The sequence below is a fragment of the Cimex lectularius genome, unplaced genomic scaffold (genome assembly GCF_000648675.2).
Source record: "Cimex lectularius strain Harlan isolate CLEC.00 unplaced genomic scaffold, Clec_2.1 scaffold6, whole genome shotgun sequence".
In the NCBI taxonomy this organism is placed as follows: domain Eukaryota; kingdom Metazoa; phylum Arthropoda; class Insecta; order Hemiptera; family Cimicidae; genus Cimex; species Cimex lectularius.
In genome coordinates, this window is record NW_019392677.1 from 3,587,631 (window position 1) to 3,608,369 (window position 20,739).

The window sequence follows — 20,739 nt, forward strand, 5'->3', positions numbered from 1 at the left end:
AGGCACATTTAAAAGTAAATTCAAGAAGGTGAAAAAGGAGAAATTTGGCTGTATTCCTGATTTATCTGACACTGACAGTCTGATCAGCTGGTTCAGTTAACAGCACGTTTGGCCGGTGCTACTTGGTACTTGGTATTTGGTACTCTTCAGTTGCCAGTTGATACTTGTCGTTTTCAGTTATCCGATCCTAAAGATTTTTATACCTCGCATCACTGGCAATGATAGCACATTTCGAATTTAGAGTATTTTAATTATTTATTTTTTGATTTACCGTTTGTATTCAACTTTTAATAATAGATGCTATTGGGTTGTGAGTGGAAGAAATTGCTTAGGTACGTTGTCTTGATAACAGTTTTCATTATATACACTTTTGCTATATATTTCCCGGATTATAAACGCCCTCCAGTCAAACAAGGTAGGTGAAATTTAATTTTTATTTTATATTTTATGTTCTTTTATTTTAAACCGCCTTCCAGAGATTGGTCCATTCTTTTAAACTGCTCAAAAATGAATAGGTATATTGCCAATTTTGTAGTATTTGCTTTCTCTAGATATTTTTATTATAAATTGCAATTTATTAGAAATTATTTTTTACCAGAGGAAAATTGAATTGAGATTTTGAAAAATGAAATAAAAGGTTTTAACTGCATTTTGTTTATATGTACACAATATTTTTTTAAAACAAAGTCCTCTGTTAGATAAAACCTCTGTGTACCTGTCAGGCATACTGTTAATAAGGTTGTCACTAATTTCATAAGGAATTTCACTCCGAAGAAGACATGGAAGTAGTATGCTGTGTGGAGGTGCCTGTTATGTGGAGACTTCAATAATAACTGATGGCAAAAAGAAAAAAAAATGACATCCAAATGATCTTGGGGCATGGCGCAGGCAGCAGCTGATCCAATACATCAGGGCCATAAATATTTTTAATTGCATATACACTGACAGGCGAAAAATTCCACTCACTTGTAATATAACTTGATTTGTATATATCTTTATAAAATAACGTAGTTTCACATTTTTTAACATGTAATAATTGTCTAAAAGAGTTTAAAAAAAAATGTAAATTGGTAACGGAAAAAAAAAGAAAGATCAACAAATAAAATTTGTTTTTAATTACATCTCGAAGACGCCTCGGCATACTTTCTACCGGCCTGGAAATGTCTCTGCTGAAAGTTGGCCCATTCTTCACGAAGAGTCCTTTCAAGATCGTGGTGGGTATCAGAAGGCGATGGACTAGCTCTTCTTTGTCTTTTGAGGTTATCCCATAAATGCTCAATGGAGTTCTGGAGAAGGGGCTGACCAGGCTAAGACCCTGATGTTATGCTGTTGAAGGTACGTTTGTGCGACATGTGGCATTATTGTGCATTAGATTAGGATTGTTGCTGATTTAATCGAGAATAGGCAACGCATGATGTACCACAATGACATCCACGTCAAAGACCCTTCATGAACAGCAACCAACTCTGTGCAACTCTTCATTGAAATTCGTGCCCACACCATCGCTGAGCTATGTTGGTTGGCTCTGGGAAAAATTACATGCTTTGTACCTGTCATTTCGCCTTCTCCACACTCTTTCATGCCCATCTGGAGATCGAAGAGCAAATCTACACTCAACTGTAAAAAGTATGGACCAATCATCCAAAGACCAATGGCTGTGTTCTTGAGTAAATGCGAGACATGCAACTCTGTTGGTTCTGGTCAATTCTGGGCGAAAAGCCATCAGTCCATACAGGTTTAATCTTCTTTGAACAGTGCATTCGGAAATTTGGAGACCTCAAAATTCCTGGAGCTGATGAATCAATTGAACAACAGTAAGGTGCGGAGTTTGAAAAATTCTCCAAGTCAAAAAATGATCATCTGGTTCTGTTATACTAGGGCGTCCAGAACTGGGCCTTCTAAGATAGGTTCCAGTTTCTCGAAAACGTCTTAATGTTTCGTAGGGAACTCTGATGGCAATAACCACACACATGATGTAACGTCCATCATCAATAAGTGCCACACCACGCACAACATCCTCAGCATTAACTGGCATTTGAAGTTTAAAAATTGAAATTAAGAAAACAAAGATGAAAACTAAACAGTTTATTGCTTCCGAATTTAAATGAAACTGAATAAACGATTTAAATTCTGTAAAAATTAAACATTAAAAATCCTTAAGGATTAAGTGTGTTTACATCTAATTAATATTCCCAATTTAAAATATAGCATTAAAAAAAATATCTATTGATAAAAACAAGTGATAGAATTATTTCTGTGTTTTTGTTGTGAAAATCAGAAAAACCCAACTGTAAAAAAGGTTTACAGATTTTTTTTTAAAAAACAATTTTCGTTTTATTCCTCAGTAATGTTTTATATTTGTAAAGTAAAGTAATTACTGTTTTACAAGAGGGGTTAACGTCTGATTGAGTGTCTTGGACAAGGAGTTTACAAAACATTTTTCATACTATTTTCCATTTGAAAAACAAAAACAAAAAACAATGGGTTATGCTGGGATTTGAACCCAGGACCGCTAGCGTGGCAAATATGAGTCGGATATCTTAACCGCTTATATTTGTGTATGTATATTTAAACAAATAATATATTAACACTCTTTTTCTACTCCAGTTGCAGGTTGGGAGTTGAATGTTACCCGCGATGTTAGAGTTTATGTAGTTCCCGAGAACATAACATCAATTATAAGCGGGAAAAATTTATGTGAAGATCAGAAAGTAAATGTAATAATCATAGTCTGCTCAGCGCCAGAAAATGTTGATCGAAGGCTCGCTATACGCCAGACCTGGGGCTTGCACAATTTCTCAAACGTGAGAGTGGGCTTCCTGCTTGGTTGGACGTACAACATATCATTGCAGGTGAGCGAAAGCTTAACCGGCCGATGAAAATTGTTTCAATATTTTTTTTTCAGATACAAATCGAGCAAGAGAGCAGCGAATATCACGATGTTATTCAGGAGAATTTCATCGATTCGTACAACAACCTCACGATCAAAAGTGTCATGATGCTCAAATGGTACATACATTATTGTCCGTCCTCTACATATCTCATGAAGACAGACGACGACGTGTTTGTCAACGTTACCAATCTGTCCAGGCTTCTAGAAAACCTCAACTACACGGTTGTCCTCCTCGGCTCCCTTATTTGCCATGCAAAACCTATTTTAGATGTTAATAATAAATGGTACGTCAGGGTTAAATTTTTGTAACGAACACCTTTACATTAGTTTGGGTCTTTTTTTTAGGTATAGCCCAAAATATTTGTACAGAAAAGCTTTTTATCCTAATTATCTTTCTGGGACGGGATATGTAATGTCTAGGCAGGTGGCTGTGAAACTTTTCAATGCTGCATTAACAACTCCTCTTATTCACCTCGAAGACGTTTACATAACAGGTAAACGATTAATTTTTATATGCATAAAATAAATCCATATATTTTTAGTGGTCATAATTGACAATATTAATTATTCCAATTAATTTTTTTTTTAATCTAAGGCATTGGTTGAGTTGAAAAAGTTAGTGTCACGAGCGGGTTGAAACCCACGACCTTTGGCTAAAAATGTATGAATTAATATAATAATTAAAGAATTAACCACTTCTCTAAAAGCTCCCCGTGGCCACTTCATAAGTTGTTGAGAATCAAATCCTGATTACACGACATTTGAAAAAATAGCAAAAAGAGGACAAATTCAAAAAGTCGCAGGTTGGATGGGTTCAGATCACGCTCATGAAACTATCTTTTTCTTCTCAACCAAGACCTTAGATAAAAAGAATAATTAATTGGTATAAAATAAAATTGAAATTATAATCACCTTTTTACATTAAATCTGGAATATCCCAGATAATAACGTGTACAAAGTCTTATAGAATTTTTCCCCCATTTATTTATTTATTTTACAACAGTAAACAAAATTCAAAAACCAAAAATTAAAAAAATTGTATTATAACAAATTATTTATATATATTTGCACATACACAATAGTGTATGTGCATTTACATGTCTGGCGTGGTTGATTTGAAAGGCTCCTTCTTGTGAGCGAGTACATTAAAAACTTAAAAAACCTCATGGAAAAACTGGATGATTTATTTTATTTATTTTTTCTTTATTTATTTTATTTTTAAAGCTTTACTCATTTTTCAAAATATTTCACTGTACGACTGAAGTATAAAGACCTGAACCGGCTCTTAAATAAACAAATGGATTTTTCTGCTGACAGGGGTGGTAATTATTTTTGTAAACACTTTTTTTATCACCTGGATTTCTTATTGGTGGATTCTAGTTATCTCTTGACACTTTTGTTTTCATACTGAATCTAAAAAAATTCTTTGGTATTTTTCAGTTTGTATTATCATACAAAATTATTTTATCATCGTGCATTTTAAATACTATTTGAAATGTTATCATTAAAAATGTAAGGTTTGCCTTTTCTTCGAGATAAACGTATCTAATTTAATCTAATTCCAATATAATCCTTTAAAAATTATTTTTAAAAAAATCAAGGTTAAACTTGTAAACGCCAAAGTCATATCGGTCACCGTTGATCGTTCCTGATCATTCTTGCCTGCCCAATCTTGCCAACATAGTTTCATTAGTAATGCTCAGTCGGACAGTTTTTTTCTATCATTGATACCAAGGTTATTGCACAAACTTTTTATCTTCATTAAAAGGTTTTTGTTAACAATTGGCAAATTTATCACATTTGATAAAAATTCAATTCAAAAATTCATTTTCTCAGGCAACGGAAAATGCAGAGTTTAACTCACTCTCAACACAACATACAGTAATTACACAGAAAACATGAAAAGCCCTGAAGATGATCTCAATAAAGATTGAAACGTTGGCACGACAAAGAAAATGTTTTTCTAAACCTGTGTCACACCAGACCGCATCTCACGATCTACAAATAATCATTAATTAACGGTCACTAAACACTTCATATGTTCGTGCGTGCGCAAAGTTTAACACTACATGTAACGAGATTTAATATATACCTGTTTGTATCACAACCGGTTAAATGATTGGTCTTTTGGTCTTCATTTTTCCTGATTGAATGGAGAAATATTTATTTTGTTAAGAAAATATTAAACAATGTAACTTTAGGGTAATAAATAAACGAAATGTATTTTTTCAAAAAAAAAACAAACAAAAAAAAAACAAATAGGAAGTTCATTGAGGATCATTTTTTAGTCAGGTTCCAACGTACGCTTTTCACAAACATATTTCATACATTTATAACAGATTTTTATGGTTTTATTGTCTTTACTATATTTGACATGTTTTACTTTTATTAGAAACTTGTAGAATTAATCAATGTTGTTTTCTTATTTGTTATTTTTATTTTATTATTTTGTATAGTAGGCTGTTGAACAGAAGTATGCTGCAGCATGGAATTTTATTTATTAACAGAAAGTTTTCGACCTCATGACATGAGTCCTCTTCAGTGTGAATTACATTTTTCTGTCCTACATAAAATCTGTGGACTTGCTGACAATTAACTTATTTGGCGGACTCACCTTAAAACTGAAGAAGACATGTCATGAGGCCAAAAACGTTCTGTTAATAAATAAAATCTCATGCTGCAGAATATGTCCAAAAATCTACAATGCAAATAATAAAATGATAAAATAAACTGCAAAAATTAAAAAAGTTTTAAAAAATATATTATTCTTCTCAGGCTTATCAGTGGCAATTTTACTCCTAACGAGTAAAAAATCTTGTCTCGATATATTTTCTCCTGTCGTTTTCTTATACAGTACCCAGGCATCTATGCCTTCTAAATCAAAGATATTAAAAAATAATTGGATAGGCCATATACAAGACTTTGGGCTATTTCCTCACCATTTGGCCGGTCATGTCCACACCGAATTTAGTTTGGTATAATATGAAATGATCTTGGGTAAACTTTTCATTTTTTTTTTTTTTCAACTTTTGCTAAGTAAAAGTACTTTTTTCTTTGGCTTTCTTTTATCAATTGTAAGAGCACAATTATATTATTTGAAAACTTTCGTTGAAAACCGTTTCATATTTCCAAATATGGAAGTGTATTTTTGTCTATTGCTAACCAGGATTTGATGCCAATTTTTCTGGCTTATTGGGCATATGTTGGGTAAAGCTGCATCTTGCTTTTATTGGACGTCCATGGTAATTTTTGCCCCTGGTTTATAACAGTTGTGAGTCAAAAAAACTAAATTAATTGAGAATAGTCAAAACTTTTGACTATTCTCAATTAATTTAGTCCATACCTCAGATATCAAGGCGAATTTATCTTTTTTCAAACTTTGGCTCCGTCTGCACTTTTTTATTATTATTAGTAGTAAAGCAATTTCTGCTCATGGTTTCTAAGAAAAATTGAGGACCCCATGCATGCTCTATTCCACAAAAAAGAAACTTTCAAATTTTTTTTTCACCTCGTGCATCTAAAACTGCAACAATTAGCTCGAGATAATCTCCATTCAGTTTCTAAAACTTGATTTCCTTCTTCTATCGTGCATATTCTTATGTTTCTCATGTGGGGTTGAAAATGCAGTCTTCTTACTCTTAATAATGTTGTTTTGAATATCCCTTTAAACCTGGTTCTTCTCTGGTAATTACTCAATTAATTCTACACAATTTTTCAAAATTAATTCTACACGGTTTTTTTCTAAGGATTCGAACCAACGACTTTCGGCTATATACGCCGCTGCTATATGACTTGAGCTACCGTGACTTTGGTCACCCATGCCACAAACTTCCCATTTCGACTCCCCATTTATTTTTATTTTTTATTTATGATTCTCAGGTAATGTTATGAAGTTCTACTCTTCCAGATGTAGCACCTATTTTTATTTTTTCTCAGTAATGAAGTAAGTTAAGTTCCATCAATGAAGTAAGCTGATCATTTTTTTTTTCATTCTCTTCTTCAAAATTTAAAAGCAATCTCATTCTTTTTGATCCACCATATTTATTCACAGTATGTTCTTCCTCATTGTCGGTAGACTCAGACTCACTGTCTAATAGATTGTTGTCATTTCCAAACAGTCATTTCAGAGTTCATCTTCATTAGTTCCTGAAAATTCTTCGTCTATTATTTATTTCTTATAAGTACTTGGATTGTCTTGACATGTTTCTGGGTTAACTTTATGTGGTTATAGAGTGGATTATGGAGTAATACCCTAAAAAGCAAAATATAAACCAGCTGCTGGCAATATTTAGTTTTTTAACCCTTTATTCAACTAAAACGATACTTGCAACTTGAAACAATACAACTTGAAAAAGTTCATTCACAGAAACTAACAGCAGGACTACTTGTGGATTTTTGGTAAGGGACCAAGGTTTATGTTTCTTGGACTGAATCAAATTACATAATTTTAATTAGTATATACCAGCATAAAATATGATGAGAACCAAGGAGAAGAACATACTAAACTTAAGACTCCATATTTGCTTAGAGGTCATAATTGATCAGATTAATTATTTCAATTAATTATTCTTTTTATCTAAGGTTTTTGGTTGAGATGAAAAATTGAAAATATGACAAAAAGAGGAAAAATTCGAATGGTGGTAGGTGAGATGGGGAGTTGGTGTCCAAGGGGATCGAAGTCACAATAGCTCAAGTGGTTAGAGCAGCGGCGTATTGAGGCGAAGGACGTGGGTTCGAATCCTGCTCGTGACACAATTTTTTATCTCAACTAAAAAACCTAAGATAAAAAGAATAATTACTTAGGACTTGTGTTGAAACGGCACAGGGTCACAGTTATTGGGTCTGTGTCCAATTCCTCACTAAAGAGGCACAATGCTGAAACTCATTTGAATAACTCAGTAAATGCCCGTGTGCCAGTTCAACATGAGTTCACCGATTTGCAGCTACCGTCATCAAACCTAGGACTTATTTGATAGTACAACTGCTCACTGAACAGGGCTGATTGAAAGAATATGTGCACTCGGAGCAGCAGGAAGGATGCATAAGAAATTATTTAAAGTTTTCTGACACCTTGTTCACAAGTCCTGACTGATTTAATTACCATTCAAAACCATTTTTAAAAATTAATTTATATTCTTGGCTGAAAATTGATTTTTCTGATGGAACTTTTTCTCAGGTATTTGTGCATTGAAGGCTGGCGTAAAACCGAAGAATAACATGGCATTCACGTATTTGCACTTGAGTGATAACTGCCTTTTGAACATGATCACGAATCACAGGATGACCCCACAGGAGCTGTACATCTTATGGAAAAACAGGAACAATTGCGTCGAAAAGCCGAGACTGACCGCGACACATCGTACTAAATTGAAGAAGATACAGAGCGATTGTCATTAGGTAGTATTGTGATTTTATATTTTTTAGAGATTTTGATATTAAATTTACGATGTGCTATTGTTAGGAGAAAGAAAGCCATAACTAGTCTGCTCTCATGTACTTACATCAAATCTGAGAGACAATTTGTTAAGCAAGCGTTAACCCTGTTATAAATTTGTTTATCCGCGTCTAATTTTTTTTTTTTAATTAAATTTCTTATTGTTTTATTACATTCTTGTAGGCTGCAAATTGAAAAAAATTAAAAATATCTTCATATAAAAATTCTTGTCAAGATTGCTGATTTGTTTATTAAGTTACCACAACAAATTGTCTTTGTAAACTATTAAAAAATAAACTTTATTTTCAGTTTAAATTTTTAATTTTCACCTAGTTCTTACTCTTCGAGAGTAGAGAAGTGAAAAGGCTGTTGAAGTTCATTGCAGGAAACCCGGAGCTTACTCTCAGTTATCCGGCGGGTTTCTCGACCAAGCCAGGCAGCCACCCCTTGGCAGGCACGATCCTGAAAAAAGTATAGCCAGGTATACGAGAGAATTTGAACTTGGACGTAATCCCTTTACGTTATTTTTGGCGAAGCCTTAAGCCAGAAACACACTTACGCTACGCCATGCGACGCTACCCGACGCAAATCCAAACTCCGATTTTCCATAAGGTTGCATTACCCCCGTGCACATCTACCCGATGCTACCCGACGCAAATCCAAACTCCGATTTTCCATAAGGTTGCATTACCCCCGTGCACATCTACCCGACACTCGGCGATCTCCACTGTCCAGATTTTTGTCGGGTCGCATTGAGTATAGTCAAAGACAAAAGAACCAGACACTCATATTTTTATTCAAACTACATGTATTATTGTCGTTATATTAATTACAACATACTTATTTTTATATAAACCAAATTAACTGTAATTAAAAATTAATTAGTTTTTATTTAAAAAATTAATTTTAATGATTAGGTAGAAAATTAATCAAAACACCGGAATTTTTTGATATAATGAATTTTACTAACAATTTATTGTACTCGCTTTGGTGGTACATATACTAAAATTGGAACAATTTATTACACGGTTTTTCTCATAAAATTTAATTAACCATTTATTTCATAGTTTTGCTCGTAAAATTACACCATTTTGTAATGTCGGGTAGCATCAGAACAGGACACTCATATTTTTTGTAGTTTATTTCAAATTAAGTACATGTAAGTTTGTCATTATATTAATTACATGTTATTTTAATGTAAACCAAATTAAACGAGATAAAAAATGCATAAGTTTTTATAAACATTGTTTAATTATGACAATTAATTAAGGTTTTTAGTTGTGATGAAAAAAAGCTAATGGCATGAGAGGGATTCGAACCCACGACATTCGGCTAGATACGCCGCTGGTCTACCACCTGAGCTATCATGACCTTTTGCCATTTTTCAAATGTCGTGTAATCGGTTTGGATTCTCGACGACAATTGAAATGGCGACGGAGAGCTTTAGTGAAGTGTACTTCATTTTTAAATCATTAATTCACTACTTTCGTTGTCCGCTTGACCAATTAATACATGACAATTAATTAAGGTTTTTAGTTGAAATGAAAAAAAGTTAATTCGGCTAGATACGCTGAGTGGATTGAGATAATGATAGCTCAGGTGGTAGAGCAGCGGCGTATCTAGCCGAATGTCGTGGGTTCGAATCCATCTCGTGCCATTAACTTTTTTTCATCTCAACTAAAAACCTTAATTAATTGTCATGTATTAATTGGTCAAGCGGACCACGAAAGTAGTGAATTAATTGTTTAATTATGATGGTTAGGAGTAACTTTATTTAAAACAATTAAGTTTAACAAACAATGTATTAGATGGTTGTGCTCATAAAATTTAACTAACAATTTATTACATGGCTGTACAAGGTTTTGCTCAAAATAGTGCATTAAGAACAAAAGATGCGTTGCGATTGTGATAGTGATTATTGTGAAAAACGCTGTGGACTGTACACGACGTGTGCTTGTGTCGGATAGATGTGCACACCCCACCAAAACGTGGCAAGGTGTCGGGTAGCGTCGCATGGCGTAGCATTGGGTGTGTTCCCGGCTTTAGGGAGGGCTACTTGAGCTGCGAAACTGACCAACGCCTCTTTGGTTCCTCCCAGCTGATCTTGCAGTACTAGCCAGGTTGTGTACACTGCCACACTTCTGCTGGCCTATATTTCTACATTAGATTTTCATCTTGGCTAAAATACGGGTATAGAACATGTCTCAAACTAGCATTACAGTATGTACGTGGAGCTGTATGCAATTTTGCACATGCTCAGGGTGATTGGAGATGATGGAGACTGCAGTGTGCCAATGCCCTGAGTGCTATTTCAGCCATTTATAACTGATTCTTGGTAGAAACCTTCAGTCATGCTCTTATTAGAGAGATATACTGACGAGTGCCTTGGAAAAAAAGTTGTCTAGGTACTTTAATTGTTGGGTGGAGGCATGTGCAGAGGAGGTGGCAAAAACTGGGACGTCCAGGCACAACCACAGTGATCGGTCTAATGACACTGTACGTGCAGTAAAGGACGCAATAAAAGAACATTGGCAGCATCAATGAGCCAGCATCATCCACAACTTAGAAATAGCCCACCGAAGGTCTGAAAGGCAAGGAAGCGATCGTGCTCAACCATTTGAAGATTGGCCATACCCTATTGACACATGAACATTACCCATGGTTGCTCATAGTCCTGAAAAAGATATGGAGATCTTTTTCGTCCGCACCAAGCTCGTTTTGTTTCTCAAGGTGAGAGGTAATGCACCTCTGCTTATGGGTGAATGTGTGTTACATTCACAGTTCATTGTAGAAGACAAGGACCAAGACCTCCTTCACTTGCCTGTTCCGAGGGGGAGGGTTGGCCATACGCACCTTACCAAGTGCTGCATAGCAAAAAAAGCCAAAGGACTGGCATGCGTCTGTCCGGCATTCCTGCCATGCTCCCTAGACAGAGAAGGCAACTGTCTCTCCCAAGTGGAAGAGGGCCTCTCTACCAAACTAAGCTCATTCTTAAGTACCCACCAGGGGTCTCTCCACAAGTAGCAGGAGCCTGGACAGCCCTTTTGCATACAAGGAGTCTTAAGGAAAAATGCCGTAGGGCCTGGTTTGAGAAAGGGAGTGCCCAAGAACGCGACGCTATTTTCAGGTTATATGCCATGCCCCATATACCACCCTTTGCACCGTGAAAATACAGACTGCTTTTATGCAAACCCCATGCAGGTGTCCCACTTGTAGAGAAAGATTGCCACACCTTGGCCATTTATAGGGAGCAAGTAGGTATGGCACCCAACATTCCTTAATCACAAGAGAGGTGTTTCTGTATAAAGGGGCGTTGACACGGCGCTCATCACTGTACGATAAAGGTCCCGGGTTCGAATCCAGCGGCCCTGCATTCAAACTACATATTTACAAATTTTTTTTTTTCAAAAACACTGGCACCCCGAGAACCTTTGCTGTTGCGAACCCGTAAAATAAATAAAAAATATATAATTATTGTGTAGCACTACAATGTGTATTTATTTATTTGAGTGAATTATTATGTTAGAGGGTTGATGGTGGAATACTTAGTACCCCTTCGGCCTTCAGAATGGATTGGGGGCTGATACTATATACTACTGTTGGTAGCATGCCATAAAATAAACAATAACGAGAAAAAACGAGTTTTAATTATAAAAATACTGTAACAAGAGTACAATTTATTGGTACAATATAACACACATACTTACATAAATATAGCTTTTTTTCAGTCAAATTGGTACTTTTTCTACCAATTTAAAACCTTTTCCAACCAATTTGTACTTTTCCCAAGTGATTTAATACTTTTCTCAAGCAATTTAATATTTTTCCCAACCAAATTAGTACCTTTCTACTTTAAGGAAAAGTTAATACTTTTCCCAAGCAAATTAATACTTATTTAAAAGGCATTCGAAACGCGGGCCTATCATTACAAGATATTAAAGAACAGCTTTCATTACACAACATAAATTTGTCTATTTCTTCAACACATCGAGGGCTAACGTCAATAAAAATAACTTTGAAGCGAGCGTCCATTGAAATAGATCGCATGAATTCTGAGTCAACGGTACAACAACGAAGGCAGTTTGCAATGGATTTTGTAATATGGGTCCCCCAAAATCGTGCAAAATTAATTTTTATAGATAAATCAGGATTTAATCTACATTTGCGGCGGACACGTACACGTTCAAGGGTTAACACGAGAGCTGTTGTCACTGTACCAGCAGTTCATGGTCGTGATACTGAAATTACCATCAGCGGTTGCTGGATGTCCCCTGCATTGACTATAAAATAAATTTTTGTTAATTTTCTTATTTTCAATAATAAATTTCGTTTCTTGACAGTATGATTGTTTGATATCCCCCTTTACCCTACCACATTTGAAAAGTATTAAATTGCTCGGGAAAAGTATTAATTTGCTTGCGAAGGGTACTAAGTTGGTTGGAAAAAGTATTAAATCGCTTGGGAAAAGCACTAATTTAGTTGGAAAAAGTATTAAATTGGTAGAAAAAAGTACCAATTTAACAGAAAAAAGCTATATAAAGAAGTTAACATCATATATTCATATTTGAGCTTAGAAATAACGTTTTTAATACTTTTTTATTAATAACCATTAAACAACGTTGTAAATTGACTATGGCTAACACCCATAAAAATTACTTTTAGTTATTGATACCTTTCTTGTTTGATCAGAAGAGTGAATATAATAAATCTTTTAAGAAAATATATCTTTAAGTGCACTTAAGAATACTTTAATTTGAAACCCTTTCCCCAGATTTTGAAATTGGATGTACATTTTAAGTATCCTTATAAGCCTCTATGGAACAAATACAACTGAATTTAAATAGAAAAGAAAAAGAAAAGACATTTTTTTTTTTAATAAGCATTGTTAAAAATGAAAATACAACACAAACTTATTGTATATATTCTTAAAAGAACTAAAATCACTGAAGGAAAATTACTTAGGTTTTTTTTCTTTTTGTTTATAGTTGTGCTGCTCAGCCTTTAAAAATTGATTTCAGACGCGTGTGAGCTTTTATGAGGCAGTTTTAACATGGGGAGAGAATCAAACATTGCCACCATGTCGATAAGGGTCCTATCGAGCCAAGTAACTGTGTTCGGATAAAGGAAACCGCCTTCGTAGAAGCCCAAATGACCTCCGTGAAGCAATTCGACGTACGCAGTTTTTTCATTTGTACCTAGAACACATTGAGAATTAAAGATTAAAAAAAAAAAGTGTTTTGATTAAGGCCTTACTTGCATGTTCCTTGAGAGGGTCTAGAAGTACATCAGGGATCAAAGGGTCGTCTAAAGAATTAACAAAAACAATAGGAACGTTGATATTCTTAAGGTAATTAATACTGCTGCTCCATTCGTACAATTCTGACAGGTTCGTGAAACCGTGCACCTTCCTATAGATTAAACAAAGAAAATAAGTAAGTTTTTTTTTTTAATAATCAAAACATATACCTTGTATATGCATCGTCCAACTCTGGCAAAGTGGCAGCTGCTATTATTTCCTTTTCCGCTAGGCCGTACTCCTGTTTAGCATTCTCAGACAGAAGGGTTGACCGATGCCTCAGAATAATATTTTTCATCGCTTCGGTGATGGCATAGAGGTAGAATCGTCGGAAATTTTGCCATTGGAGAAGCCAAAAAGTACCTCTAAAATAAATTAAAAGGAAAAATACATTAATCATACTATTTCTATTGATAAGGGGGAAAAACGGTAGTTTCATAAAAGTTGGGCTAATTTTTAAATAAAAATTATTACAAGCAAAGATATAGTCTTGAACCACCTTGGCCTGTGAATTACTGTTGGGTGCCTCACGTTTTGGCAAATTGCCATCTTGAATGGCTAGTTAAGGTTATAAGCAGGGTAAGGCGAGTAACTCTTTAATCTTTTTAGAAAGATAGTTCCTACTCACAATTAGGATCACTTGTATCATTTCTATTCGAGTAACTGTTTTCTTTCATTTTTGCAAATGGTTGCGAGTTATAAAGTGCCAGGTTGCCCTGCTTATATCCGATCATTCTCTGAACATAGCAAAATTCTGACAACTGTCATTAATGCCAAACTGTCTTAATATTAAAAAAAAAAAAAAAAAAAATGAATGCTAAATAAGAAATTTTATACTTTCTAATTTAGGCTGGAGTAAATTCCATGTATTGCCAGCCCATAAAGAAACAAGCATCGTCCTAGGTCATGACTGACAATCTTGAAAGCTGGTCATCACACAGCATTGTCCATCTCAATGATAGACTCAGACAACCTTGGCGATTTTTGAGGAGAGACTATGACTCAAAGCCTAAGGAGAAGCACCGGGAGTTTGAATAAGTGCATCATCCAAAATAGTCATGTTGTAAGTCCATAGTGAGGTATTTTTGAAGATACTCAGACTCCAGGCCTAAGAATAGATGTCTGGAGTTGAGAAAACGCACTGATCAGCATCGTCTGTGAGTATAAGTCCTTAGTGAGGCATTTTAAGCTGGGTTTCCATTGTGCAAAAAAATAACTCATGCAACTAAACGTGAGAATTACTCATGAAACGCTATGACACCAAACCACACTTATCAATATGGCCGGTTGCCCCTCTCCAGCAACCTACTGTGGCTGCCCGAAGGATTCGGGGTACTGGGGCAGGTATGCAAACAAGGTGCTAGTGACCTAATAATAAAATCATTTACAAGTAATTGGAGGCCTGAAACTTGGATGCTGGAAGGGCCGGTGGTGAACCCTATTCTGATTGTGTTGTTTAATTTTGATTAACACCGTTTAATTGTGTTTGGTTCGGTTTGAATAAAGCACTGTTTTCCTTTGGAATTATTTTACTTTAATCTCACTTTTTAATTTATATAAAAAAACCTATTTTATTTTATCATTCAGCGATGGCGTAGTTTTGATGTTTTAATTTCAAGAAAGCCCTGAAAAGGTAGATAGATCGGGTAAGCGATCGTCGACGAGGCGAAACAAGACGAGCCATCAGTTTGCACAAGACAAGCATGCCATTTATAACTACACCAATCACTTCATCAGAATTTGCTATACACGGTGCTCATCATTGTAAGGTAAAGGTCCTTGGAATGCAGGGCCGCTGGATTCGAACCCGACATACTTACAAATGGGCTTTTTTCCAAAAATCACAGCACCGATTTTATATATAAGGGTTGATATAACTTTTGCTGTTGCGAACCATCGAAAAAAAAGTTTGCAATATGCAATCTTTGCCCCATTTTGATGCTCATTTCCTTGTATGAAACCTCTCTCTTGTTCTTGTTATGATGAGTTTTACCTTTAGCATCCCAAAAAAATCCTTAGGTTGATATATTCGGATAAGTCAAATGCAGTCCTCCTGGTTTATTCTCATACTCATAGACAGAGAGAAACAAACAAAAAAACACTGATGTGCATTAAAAAACTGGTCAGCTCAACCAGAAACATCCTTATGCCAAAAGTTTCGCTGTCCCAGCTAGGTCGTGAGACAAGTTTTACGAGTGATTTTCGCGCAGTAGAAAGCCAGCCTTAGAAGATGCACAGACTCTAGTCTTAAGAAGAGACGTTTGGAGTGGAGAAAATGCAATGGCCAGCATCACTCAGACCAAAAGTGACGCATTTTTGAGGACAGAAGCACATCAGGTTGTGGAGAGATCTGAAGTTAGGAAACGCATTGTCCGTATGGACTCAGACCACAAGTCCTTGGTGAGGTATATTCATGGAGAGATTCACACTCTAGGTCTAAGGGAGGCACCATTGAGGATAGGTCTAAGGAATAGGGTCGTAGAACACGTGACTGAAAACTGTCTCAGGAGGAGCACTGTTTAAAGAACAGCTAATTTAGATCAAATGTAGCTTTGCACTTGAAAACCGGCAAAAGTAATGCAGACAAGATGCAGGAATTACCTGTTAGTAAGAAGAAGAAAAATAACTTTATCCTGGGACTGGTGTCCCCTAAGAATAATTTACATGAGATAAAATAAAGGAAGTACCTTCTATGAAGTTACAAATTAAAAAAATAAAATAAAATTAGAAATCTTTGCACAATATATGCCAGTAAGGCAGGCCAGAAGAGAAAATTACGAGAATATTAAATAAAAATAATAAATGTTATCGTGAGGTCTCTGCTTGGAGGGAGAGGAGGTGATTATACAGGTGGGATTTAAAGGAGGAAAAGGAGGCAGCGTGATGAATAAAAAGGGGAAGGGAGTTCCAGAATTTAGGGGCTTGGGTCAGAAAGGATCTTTCGAAGGTATGGGTTGTATGTTGCGGAAGGACAAGGTCGATTGGGGATGAGCGGGTCTTACGAGTGTGATGTGAGGAGTTGAATTGGAGGGATTGGATGCCAGGAACGTTGGAAATACAACCCCGTGGGGTGCCGCACACAAATCTTATGCAACAATTCAAAATACACTTCAAACGCGCGTTCTCCCTCTCCGAGAGACCACCGTATGCCACACAGCTATAATCGAAGAAGGGAAGTATAAGGGAAGGAGTTTGCGGGTAGAGAAAAGTAAGAGAAGCCAGGACCGATGGAACAGGCTGAGGGAGGCAACACAATAGCGGGAAATTTGGGAATGCCAGGAAAGGTTTTGGTCAAAGACTAATCCTAGGTTTTTAACCAAGGAGCAGAAGGGGATGGGGTGGTTATTTAGCATGAGAGGTGGGATGCTGGGGAGGGAATTGAGGAGTACCCTAAACCCGATAATTATGGCGGAGGATTTGGACGGATTGAGGACTAGGGAATTTTTATGGGCCCATTCGTTGATGGAGTTTAGGTCTTTTTGGATCTTGAGAATGGCCGAGTGAAGATCGGAAGGGTGAAAGGATATGTATATTTGGGAGACATCGCCATATAGGTGATATGAGGTGACAGGACTGGATGGAGTCGGGCAGATCATTGATATAAATGGAAAAAAGGATAGGAGAGATGCTAGACCCTTGGGGCACCCCAGATTTTAGAGGGTGGAAGGAGGAGGTAAGGCCATTGGGAAGGGAAACAGCTTGGTGGCGATTGGTAAGGTAGGAGTGGAACCAACGGATGGTGCTGGCAGAGAAGGAAAAAGATTCGAGTTTAGACAGGAGCGAAGAGTGAGGGACAGAATCAAAGGCTTTAGAAAAATCAAGAAGGACAAGTATAGTAACTTTCCGTTGGTCCATTGCTAAGTGGAGGTCACTGGTAATTTTTATTAGAGCTGATTGGAAGGAATATCCTTGGCGGAAGCCAGATTGGAGGGGGTTGAGAAGATGGGACTGTTCAAGGTGCCTGGAGACTTGTGCTTGGACTTATCTTTCTAGGGGCTTGGACAGGTTTGAGAGGATGGAAATGGGACGGTAGTCTGTAGGGGAGGATGGGTTGGGGGTTTTATTGACAGGGTGGACAAGGGCTTTTTGCCAGGCTGTCGGAAAAACGGAGTTTTGGAGTGAGTAGTTATAGATGTGAAGGAGAACAGGTAGTAATATTGGAAGGCAGAGTTTAAGAAAATGGATAGGGATGCCATCAACTCCAATGGCATTGGAGTGGGATTTGGTTATGGACTCAAGGACTTCGGCTGGGGTTAGATAGGAGAAATAGAAGTTAGACGGACTGAATGAGGGTCCAGAGGGAGCGGGTATAGGGACAGGCATTGATGAAGAAGAGTTGGGCGAGACAAAGTGGGAGTTTAATTCTTCAGGGGAGACAGGATAGGAAGATGGTGAGTTGGGTGGGCGACATAAGCTAATGTTACAAAGGAGCTTCCATTTTGCTCTAGGATCAGGACTGGTGGAGAGTGCCTCTTGGTAATGAAGGGCTTTGGTCCGACGGATATAGGATTGGATTTTATTGCGAAGGGCTCGAAAGGAAGAGTGGTCTTCAGGAAGTTTAGTTCGACGAAAGCACCTTCTTGCCGCTTCCTGTCTTTTAATTAGGGCTCTAATTTCGTCATTTAACCAAGGAGCAGGAGGACGACGGATAGTGTGGGTTTTTAGGGGGGGCATGTTTGTTAAGGATATTGAGGAGATTGGAGGTCAAGAAGTAAGAGGATGAAGCACGTGTTATCTGGTGATGGCGATTTTATCGTTAATATATAACCTTTATAATATGGGATTTTCTCTCTGATTTTTTCTATTTTTGAACCTCATCTATCTTTCAGCCAAAAAGTAAATAAGCATGAATTCTAGCTAGGTATTCTTGCTTTGCTTGGCAATAACAATTTAGCATCAATGCTGCTTACTTTGTTTAAGGTTTGACATCTTGTAAAATACAATAAAATAAAATTACCTTACAATATCATAACCCTGGCATATAGAAACAGCTCCCACTATGTTCTTTGGCTTAGGGTGAATCGTTTCACCCAAATACTTCGTCACAAGGTTTCCTCCCATGCTGTATCCCAAGCATACGATTTTGGAAGATGGAAACCTTTTAGAAATATGTTCGACCATCTCGTACAGGTCGCCTGTGTGACCTATAATCGGCATTTGACAAGTCGTAAAAAGATACGTGTTTAAGGTGTTTAACAAATGAAAAATTACCGTATGAAAATATTCTAGGAGCAGTCAAAGGAACGGAGCTGAGTGCTCCTAGGTGGTTCAGGACAGCGCACCTGAATCCATGGCATTGAGCGTAATGCACAAAAGTCCTTATATAAACACTTTCTGATGTGTTGCATATCCCTGGTACGACCACAATAGTCAAATCACCTGCGGAAACATAATTTTAAATTAGTAGATTTAATAAGCTGTATGAAACTTTAGTCCCCCAGCCCTTTTTAATGCATTAGTAATTTCAATTAAAAAAAAAATTTCTTCTGATTACCTATTTCTTACGATAAAAACTTTTTTAATCACTATAAATTAAAATGGAAAAAATCCTACGTGTCTTTTCCCCCATATTTGGCATTCAAGTAGACAAGCAAAATTTATGCAGCAGATTTACCTCACGGATAAAATCATTCTGAGTGAATAAAAATCGCTCATCATCCGCTTTCTCCTCCTATTCTAGCTGTTTGTCTTTAGCCATTCTTTTCTTTGCCTTAATTACTAGCATGCTGCTCAAACTACAAATAAACTAGTTAAGAACTGGACTGATTAAAAATAAACTAGTTTAGAACTGGGTCTGAGGACAATGTGCAGTTAGAACTTGCAGTTATTTATTTTTTATACTTGGTTTTACTTTATTTAAAACATTTGTTGTATGCACAATTATTGGGAAAATATTTGTCAAAAAAAAGTTAATTTTATTCCCATGCAATAATTAACTATATATACAATCCATGCTTTAACGATAGTATAAAATCATGCATATAAAATTTACAAGTTCAATTTTACACCCTCGGAGTGTCAAAATCAGAAAACCCACCTTTTCAGGATTGCCATTTTTAAGTTAGACGGGATTAAGTAACTTTTTTTTATTGTGTTCAAATTTCATCAGATTCAATATTGTATACCTTGCTAGTAAATAGGTATTTTTTAAAATTATATTTTGACTCTTTGGTATTTATTACATCATGCATCGAAATTTATCTGGTCTTTATTATTAATTTAGAGCACTTGGTGATTATCATTCCGCTAAATTATGCAATTAATAACAGATATATTTGACTTGCTAGGTGGGTGACACGGGATAGGTCAATGAGTTATTATACAACCATTAAATTTTACAGTGAGATAACTGCACCAATTCACCTGTTATCAACAAAACAAATGCTACAAGACGGTAAAAAAACAAAAAAAAAACTGTTGCACCAAGACAAAATACGATAATAAGAATTATCAAAAATTTTCCATGACTTTTTAAGATTGGAAACAAAACACTTAAATATCATTGAGACCTCGGATGATAAATAGAAGAAAACTGGGAGATCAAGAATTGTTTTGTTGTTTTTTTACCTTCAAAACCTCATCCCTGATCATCATCAAATATAAAATAAAACTTTCGAGCAATGTTTTATATCTGAGAAATCTGTTCTAATGTGAAATTTCAACTTAAGAAGTTTCCTACACCAATGAAAAAAAGAGATTCCATAGAAAAACAAACTTCTTCCTTATCCAGGACCCCCTCACACCATCGAATTAATTACGATAATTTTTTGAACGGTCAAACATTCTAAATAAAAAAGAATCATGTTCCTCATCTCTCAAGACTCTCCATATTTCGTCGAAAGAATTGCGAAAGCATTAGTTTTTTTCAATTTAAAACAATTTAAACGACAAAATTTAGCTACAGGGGTTTTGTCACAATTTGCAAGAGGCTAAGGACGTGGGAACGCCGATTTTAACAAATAATTATAAATAACTCAATATTTCCAGCCAGTTTTGATCATATATGAATGGTACAGGGGAAAAAGCAGCTATGCCATTTTGTTCCTGAAATTGAGATTTAAGAGCCCAAATAGTTGCTCTTCAGGACTACTAATAAACCACTAGGAAGGAAAAATA

At 36.0% G+C, this 20,739-nt stretch overlaps 2 protein-coding genes across 6 annotated transcripts in view; one reads left to right on the top strand and one right to left on the bottom strand.

Moving 5' to 3' along the window:
* The first annotated feature begins 68 nt into the window (after window positions 1–68).
* Window positions 69–13,472, top strand: LOC106673665 (beta-1,3-galactosyltransferase 1-like). Of its 4 annotated transcripts, XR_002909973.1 has the most exons (7): window positions 69–415; window positions 2,608–2,852; window positions 2,906–3,177; window positions 3,239–3,387; window positions 8,070–8,290; window positions 8,637–8,808; window positions 13,346–13,472. XR_002909973.1 is itself a non-coding variant. In XM_014405858.2 (6 exons), exons 1-5 carry the CDS (start codon window positions 298–300, stop codon window positions 8,288–8,290), a joined length of 1,005 nt encoding a protein of 334 aa, XP_014261344.1. In that variant the 5' UTR covers window positions 69–297; the 3' UTR covers window positions 13,346–13,472. The 4 variants fall into 4 exon arrangements, 3 of the variants coding, with proteins under 3 accessions (XP_014261344.1, XP_014261338.1, XP_014261347.1); XM_014405858.2 differs by lacking the exon at window positions 8,637–8,808; XM_014405852.2 differs by lacking the exon at window positions 8,637–8,808 and having other exon boundaries at window positions 13,313–13,401.
* LOC106673637 (abhydrolase domain-containing protein 2) overlaps window positions 11,953–20,739 on the bottom strand; it is a 17,995-nt gene continuing 9,208 nt past the window's right edge. For both annotated transcript variants that reach the window (XM_014405825.2, XM_014405819.2), the window contains exons 4-8: window positions 18,835–19,002; window positions 18,581–18,767; window positions 13,794–13,988; window positions 13,581–13,735; window positions 11,953–13,522 (exon numbers count right to left, since the gene is read on the bottom strand). In XM_014405825.2, coding sequence (XP_014261311.1) covers window positions 13,329–13,522; window positions 13,581–13,735; window positions 13,794–13,988; window positions 18,581–18,767; window positions 18,835–19,002 — 899 coding nt within the window. In that variant the 3' untranslated portion in view covers window positions 11,953–13,328. The remainder of the gene's footprint in view (window positions 13,523–13,580; window positions 13,736–13,793; window positions 13,989–18,580; window positions 18,768–18,834; window positions 19,003–20,739) is intronic.

Excerpts from the sequence above, each read along its gene's own strand:
- LOC106673665 (XM_014405858.2), top strand. The coding sequence starts at position 298 with ATGCTATTGGGTTGTGAGTGGAAGAAATTGCTTAGGTACGTTGTCTTG. Across the intron at positions 416-2,607 it reads ACGCCCTCCAGTCAAACAAG|TTGCAGGTTGGGAGTTGAAT; the intron begins GTAGGTGAAATT and ends TTTCTACTCCAG. Across the intron at positions 3,388-8,069 it reads CGAAGACGTTTACATAACAG|GTATTTGTGCATTGAAGGCT; the intron begins GTAAACGATTAA and ends ACTTTTTCTCAG.